Source organism: Oryctolagus cuniculus, chromosome 11 (assembly GCF_051225735.1).
Source record: "Oryctolagus cuniculus isolate XC-2025 breed Fujian yellow rabbit chromosome 11, ASM5122573v1, whole genome shotgun sequence".
NCBI lineage: Eukaryota > Metazoa > Chordata > Mammalia > Lagomorpha > Leporidae > Oryctolagus > Oryctolagus cuniculus.
Window position 1 is genome coordinate 74,139,261 of NC_142877.1, and position 7,913 is coordinate 74,147,173.

General features: G+C 40.0%; 1 protein-coding gene across 1 annotated transcript in view; it reads left to right on the top strand.

Annotated features, from left to right (window-relative positions):
* The window catches only part of LGR5 (leucine rich repeat containing G protein-coupled receptor 5), a 137,027-nt gene extending 129,563 nt beyond the window's left edge, over nt 1-7,464 (top strand). Inside the window, exons 15-18 of the mRNA XM_002711332.6 lie at nt 471-596; nt 1,574-1,719; nt 3,764-3,847; nt 4,857-7,464. Coding sequence (XP_002711378.4) covers nt 471-596; nt 1,574-1,719; nt 3,764-3,847; nt 4,857-5,944 — 1,444 coding nt within the window. The 3' untranslated portion in view covers nt 5,945-7,464. The remainder of the gene's footprint in view (nt 1-470; nt 597-1,573; nt 1,720-3,763; nt 3,848-4,856) is intronic.
* The last annotated feature ends 449 nt before the right edge of the window (nt 7,465-7,913 follow it).

Sequence of the window (7,913 nt, forward strand, 5' to 3'; positions counted from 1 at the left end):
CCTTGGCTGGCTGAAAACCTTTGTGTTCCCTTTCCCCCTTCCTCTTTTTTGCTCTCTCCTCTCCCTTTCTCTTGCCTCATAGAGAGAGAAGGAACTGGTCAGAGAGAAGTTAGGAGGAAAAGAATAAACCTCCTACACTTTTTAACCTCTCAGTCCATTCAGCATCATTTTTCAGGTGAAATGTAGCACCTTTCTCTTGATTTTAAATATGCCTACTTGGGAATATGAAGCTAAATCTAGAACAATCTGGATGTATTTAAAACTCCCCCCCCCCCCGACGCCATAATTCCAATTTTAAGTAGAAAAGTTATCAGGAGCTAAAAACCAAAATGGTGACTTTTACCATTAAGAGTAAGGACTTTGCTTAGAAGTTTTTATGAGCAATTTAATCATCTTTAAGTTGCTTTTTCAACATCAACATTTTTATGCTAACACAGAATAAAGGCCAATCATTGTTTGATGTTTTGCAGGGATCTATCGTCCAACCTCTTGTCGTCTTTTCCTGTAACTGGGTTACATGGTTTAACTCACTTAAAATTAACAGGAAATCATGACTTACAGAGCTTGATATCATCTGAAAACTTTCCAGAACTCAAGTGAGTTTGTCATTAAAGCTAATAAGATACATTTGTGGTCATGTGAAGTAATAGACGTGTTACAGTCGTTTTCCAAATTTATGAGGTCATGAGACCTTTCTGAGCTGCGTCTCATGCGCGCACAGCCCCTCCCTGCAGCACTTCGAGGACAAGCCCTGAAGTGGCAGAACGTCTTCCTGACCGCGATTCCTTTCCTTCTCAAGGATGACTCCCAGAATCGCAGAGTTCATGGGGAGACTTTGAAAACCGTTGATCTGTGTGATATAAACAAGGGCATGCAAAAAAGTAACATTATAACAATATTGTCCTCCTGTTCGTAATTTTTAGTTCATCTACCTTGTATGTATGTTCTAACCAAATGTTCTGAATTAATCTTTGAGCAAATAGGGATCCTCAAAACCTGTTGTGCTTGTTATGATAAAGAAGTATCTTGAAAGATTTATATATTTGTATATTTTAAAACACAGCACTTTTTATATAACTTTAAAAACATGAAATTACTATAACCCCAAAAGGATAGTTTGGAAAGTACAAGGAAGATTTAAAAAAAATCTAAAAAAATCCTCCTAACCAACTTTTAAAATTATTTTTCTAAAATTTGTTCCAGTGTACCTTAACTGTGTTCATACGAATTTATTTCATGTTTTAGTCACTTAGCATGTCATAAGCTCTTTTTAATATTGCTACAATTCTTCTATCCATCTTAACCTTTTGTTGTACAAATTTTTTATCATTTGAGTGACAGAAGTTACATTGCCTGACTTCAATTATCAATATTTCATTGCAGTAATTTCTCATAACTCCATTGTTATTTGTAGCAGTGTACTGAAAAACTTTGTGCACATTACTTATATTTTGGATTATTTATTTAGGCTAAAATATGAAGTTGCAATCATTGAGTAAAAGAATATCAACACTGTATTTAATAAGGTATTTCCTCAAGAGTGTGTTTTTTATTTTGGTCTTGTCCTTTTAAGGGTTATAGAAATGCCTTATGCATATCAGTGCTGTGCTTTTGGAATGTGTGAGAACGTCTATAAACTTTCTAATCAGTGGAATAAAGGTGACAACAGCAGTGTGGATGACCTGCATAAAAAAGATGCTGGAATGTTTCAGGTTCAAGGTAAGACCTGTTGCAACATGGTTATGACATTGTGACCAGAATGGTCTCAAAAAGCCATCAGACAACTCAGCTGAGCCCCAGATGTGTCCCGTGTGCACACCCCAGCGAGCTGAGCATGAATGCTGCTTTTCAAAGACTCCTAGAGAAAGAGCTGGCTCCCTTGGGATTCGATCTAAAATGTCTTCTGTTCTGAGAGATAGTTCTTCCTATTTTTATTTAGTTAGACCCTTGTGGGTCTCCTCGGAGGAGACTGCTGATATCTCAATGTCTTTAAACTTTTAATCCCATCCACATGGATGCCTTTTTCAAACGTTCTGAACCTTTCTCTCCATTTATATTATGACGGGGTGGGGCAGGGAGACACTGTGGAGCACTTTAGATTACTCCATATTTCAGCAGAAAGACTTAAGAATCCAGCTTCCTCTCCAACCACTTCTAAATCATTCTCCCCTCCTGCCCCCCACAGGGGTATCTTTCAGGAAGGTGAGATGAGATAATGTCTGTAAAGCACTTGGCTTTCCCTGAAGTTAAGACATTACTTAAACAGAGAGCCATGCATCTCTAACCACACCTGTGCTAATGAGCAGGCACTGTGGGCAGCACCCTCTCCTTTGCCTGCCAAGCCTGCGAGTTTGCACAGAGTCCAAACAGACCGGCTTTTCCTTTGGGCCCTAATGATTTGTTGATTCCAAAGCAAGTGTGATTCAGCCTGTCTCCAGATCACCTTAACAGTTCTTCCTGCTTGCCTATCAGTTTAAGGAACTGTTACACTGGCCCTTGACTTGTTTTAGGCCATGGCATGTGTCTGGCTCTTATTCTTGCTTTAGTTTTTGCTCTTCCTGCCTCATCCACTCTAATTTTTACCATGTTTATTCACCCCTACCAAAAAAAAAAAAAGAAAGAAAGAAAAAAAGAAAGAAAGAAAACAGAGAGCCTACTATGTGTTAGGCACTGTATTGGACCCTGAGGGTACACAAAGAACAAGAAGAACGAGGTCCTTTATGGAGTTTGTTTTCAAGGGCAGTGATTCTTAACCCTGAACGCATACTAGAATCACTAAAGAGTACTGGTGCCCAAGACTCACACAAAACCAAGTAAAGCTTTGCAGAAATATATTAGGTCATCAAACTCCTATTTCATGTATAGTCAACCAAGCACCAAGTAGTTATGCAAAATCTGTTTTTATGAAAAATTCTCCAAGAAAGACAGAAACTTACTGCACCTGGTTCACCCTCTGTGCTCAGAGAACACAGCCGAGATTACTTGCAGTATAACTAGCACAGTGTTACAAAAATTAGTTAGGCTGGCACCACGGCTCAATAGGCTAATCCTCCACCTGTGGTGCCGGCACACTGGGTTCTAGTCCCGGTCAAGGCGCTGGATTCTTTCCCGGTTGCCCCTCTTCCAGTCCAGCTCTCTGCTGTGGCCCAGGAGTGCAGTGCAGGCTGGCCCAAGTCCTTGGGCCCTGCACCCATATGGGAGACCAGGAGAAGCACATGGCTTCTGGCTTCGGATCAGCGCGGTGCGCCAGCCGCAGTACAACAGCCGCAGTGGCCACTGGGGGATGAACCAATGGTAAAGGAAGACCTTTCTCTCTGTCTCTCTCTCTCACTGTCCACTCTGCCTGTCAAAAAAAAAAAAAAAAAAAAGACTCCTGCACCGATGGGAGGCGCACCGTCTTTCTCTCTCTAATTCAGGTCAGTGCTACTTGGGGCCATGATGAGCTCCAAGGAAGAAGAACAGAATGCACAGAATGGGAAAGCTTAGATGTTATAATTGGGAGTCCAGGGTCACTTTCCCACGCCCCCAGTTGTGCTGCAATAGTATGCCATTGTAGTTTGAATAGCAAAGCAGACTTGCATGACAAAGGTAACTTCATCATAGATTTGCGTGAAAGTCAGAGCCCAGAGAAAAGCCAGATATCTTGCCTTCAGTCCTTATGACAGTTCATGTCTCTAAGGTGACCTAGGGCTCTACTCCCTGGGATTTGGTCCCTTGAAAAGAGAGACAGAAGTAACCATGCCAGGACTTCTCGTTCCTGCAGATGAGCGTGACCTGGAAGATTTCCTGCTTGACTTTGAGGAAGACCTGAAAGCCCTCCATTCAGTGCAGTGTTCACCTTCCCCAGGTGAGAAAGGCGTCAACATTGGCTCAGCAGCCGCTGCTGCTGGCCCCGAGGCTGTCCGTAACATTGTGGCTGCACTGCAGAAGCAAGACCCGTGTCACCCTGGTGGCTTACCAGTGTCTCTCCCTGTGGAAACGTGCACAATACAAAAAGTTCATTCCCTGGAGTTGTTCTCCATTCACAAATAGATTTTGTTCCCCAGGGACTTTGGGTTCATGTTAATGAGTCAAGCATATAGTTAGAAGCATATGTAATTTTCAAAATGATAGTAGCAGTTTAGTCTGAAATAGTATGCTATAGTCTTGCTTTGTGAAAACACTGATTTTTTTTGAAAGTGATTTATTCTAAGTCTTCAATATAAATAACCACTTGGAATAGTTTGTACAAATAAGTGAGAGGAGGAAAGGGAGAGAAGATGGGAGGGAGGGTAGGAAGACCCCAGTGTTGTGTTCACTTAATTCTTTGTCACATTCCTAGAAACAGGATAGCTCAGTTGATGAAAGATAATTGAGAATGGCTGATATTTTATTTTCAACAATTAGATTGTCCCTTGCTTCCTATCAACAAACATTAACCTAAAACTGAGATTTTCATGAACTATATATTCCTATTACCCATCCTTCTTTTCCTGATGTTATAGAATTTTTCCCTGGTATTCATCTTCTCTGTCCACAGAAATGTACTGAAGCATTGTGAAAAGTTTAACAAAAGCCTAGGAGATCTGATTTTTTACCTAGTCCCAACATTGCTATATTTGAGGGTCCTCAATCAAGTGATTGCGATTCCCCATTTTGCTTTCTCCACGCGTCCCCTGGAACTAGGTGGGCTCTCCCAGTCCCTGCTGCAGAAGCTCTGGAGCAGTGGATAGAGAAAGCACAGCACGTGCGCATGGGGTTCCAAGTTCATCACTGGCCTCTATCTCTTGATGTCCTAATTAGAGCCACCCAAGGGTGATTTGGCAAAAGTTGTCCACCATAATTTGATACAATCTTTTTCTTCCTTGGATTTTCAGGCCCCTTCAAGCCCTGTGAGCACCTGTTTGGAAGCTGGATGATCAGAATCGGAGTGTGGACCATCGCAGTTCTAGCACTTTCTTGTAATGCATTGGTGGCCTCCACAGTGTTCAGAGCCCCTCTGTACATTTCCTCCATAAAGCTGTTAATTGGGGTTATCGCTGTGGTGAACATGCTCACGGGGGTCTCCAGCATCGTGCTGGCTGGCGTGGATGCATTCACTTTTGGCAGCTTTGCACAGCACGGAGCGTGGTGGGAGAATGGGGTCAGTTGCCAAGTCATCGGGTTTCTGTCCATCTTTGCTTCAGAATCATCTGTTTTTCTGCTTACCCTGGCAGCCCTGGAACGTGGGTTCTCTGTGAAGTGTTCTGCAAAATTTGAATTGAAAACTCCTTTTTCTAGCCTGAAAGCAATCATTTTTCTTTGCACCTTGCTGGCCCTGACCATCGCCGCCATTCCGCTGCTGGGCGGCAGTGAGTATAGCGCCTCCCCGCTCTGCCTGCCCTTGCCCTTCGGGGAGGCCAGCACCACGGGCTACATGGTGGCTCTTGTGTTACTCAACTCCTTTTGCTTCCTAGTGATGACCATTGCCTACACCAAGCTCTACTGCAACTTGGAAAAGGGGGACCTGGAGAGTATCTGGGACTGTTCCATGGTGAAGCACATCGCTCTGTTGCTTTTCACCAACTGTATTCTTTACTGCCCTTTGGCTTTCTTGTCCTTTTCCTCTTTACTGAACCTCACATTTATTAGTCCTGAAGTAATTAAGTTCATCCTTCTGGTGATCGTCCCACTTCCTGCCTGTCTCAACCCCCTTCTATACATCCTCTTTAATCCCCATTTTAAGGAGGATCTGGGGAGCCTGGGAAAGCACGGCCACTTGTGGACAAGAGCGAAACACCCAAGCCTGATGTCTATTAACTCTGAAGATGTCGAGAAGCAGTCTTGTGACTCAACCCAAGCCCTGGTCACTTTCACCGGCACCAGCATAGCCTACGACCTGTCTTCCAGTTCTGTGTCATCACCAAGTTATCCAATGACAGAGAGCTGTCATCTTTCATCGGTAGCATTTGTCCCTTGTCTCTAAATAATTTGTGAGAGAAAATGTTTCCAAGTGTGAGGTTGAGCACATCAGAGCAGTAGCTAAGAAGAGCTGAGTTGAAACTTGGTTAAAAAATGAACAAACAGAACTAAGCATGAAGAAGCTGAAAACCTATTGATACTTGAGAGTGAAATATAAGTCTAAATGCTGCTTGGATAGTTTGTTCAACTAAGGGATGGACCAGTCACAATATTTAGATGAACCCCAATCAAGAAAACAGATTGAAAATTCTTCAGAAAAGATAATCCATGTTTAAAATTGCATTGTCTTTAAACTCACCAGTATATTCATTTAGGGGAGAAGAAGATCGTTTGCTTACAAAATGAATTTTTTAGTCCTGAAAATCCCTTCAAACATGGCTGAAGATTTGAGGAAAATAAGAGTTTTAAACAGTCTAGAGTACTAAGGAAATGCTGTGCCCGATAGGATTTTATTCCAATGACCAGAAAGAGGTGTTTTAATCTTATTTTGCCTTTCTTCAAAAGGATACTTCAAAGTCACCAGTCTTTAGATGGATAAGGTAAGGAAGGCATTCAGATAATTTTTAGAGTTAACTGTGTTTTATGTGTCAGCACTAGATTGTTCTACCCTTAATGGAATAAAACTTACAAATAGTTTGAAAGGAAAATTGGGTGAATTTTTTACACTAGTACAGTTAGTCTAGTCTAATTCAGTTTTAATTCCTTGGTGCCCAAAGCTCAGAAGGCAAATCCATTGCCGGCAATGGACCTACCTAGAAAATATAGAAGGTCATGTGGGATTTTTTTTTCTTTGTGAATGAGTGCATGTTTTCTGCAAGAAGATTTATCACTTGATTCAAACCAATATGCATCTTACAATAATGGTCAAATGCATACATGACATAATTTATGTCCACTGGTATAATCTCTTAAACAGGTATCTCCAGTAGCTCTTGGAAAGATGTCTGACTAAATTGCGACTCAGTAATGTGTTATCCTGTTTGGTAACATGTTATCCTGTTTATTGCACTTGGTTTTAACTGTGTTCTCTTTGGATCAATCCTCTGATAATAGGAACATTACTTCTCTACTTATTCCATATTCATTTGTATGTTAGATATTTTAAGAGACAAATTATTAAATATTAAAAATCAAAAGATTAATTCTTAATTTTTATTACCCTATGTTAGCTTCAAAACATCCAAAGCAAAAGGTTATTAGGTAGATTTATTTTTATAAAAGCATGTTTATTTTGATCAGATGTTTTAACTTGGAATTGAAAAAGCACATTTATGAGATATTTTATAAGATGTGTAAATATAGAACTGTATTTATTACTACAGTAAAGATTCAATACCATTAAGGACAATGCTAAACCATGTACAGTGGCATATTCTTCCACATACATTGTGTTTCTCTGCCTGTTTTCTTTAAATTCATTGACTGTATATATGTAAATATATAGTACATGTAAATAGATTTCAAATTAGTTTTTCTATTGGATATAAATAAATTTGTAATAAAATGTGTGACTATAAAATAAAATATCTTCAAGTCTCTTTATTGAAACCACAGACAGGTATATAGTCTTCTAATTATTTTTGAATGTTTTTGTATAAGTACATTTGCTATGTAAGTCATTGTTTAATACTTTAGAAAAATTAAACTTAAGAAATAAATCTTTCACAAGAACAAAAAAAAATCATGACCAACTTCTAGATTGTTTTAACTTTGATAAATCATGTTGTCATGACATTATTATGGTTTGAATTTTTGTACTCAAGGCCTACACTGTTCCCAAACTTATTTTGCAATGTAAGAAACATACACATACAGACACATACAATTAGAAAGAAATGCATGAATAACAAATCAATCTTAAATTACTCAACATGGACATGAGCTTTCTATAAATTCCTCCTTTAAAGCAAATGTGTTCCATGAGCACATCAAGGCCAACACATGGAGTCAGAAGATTCCCAGGGCACAAAGAA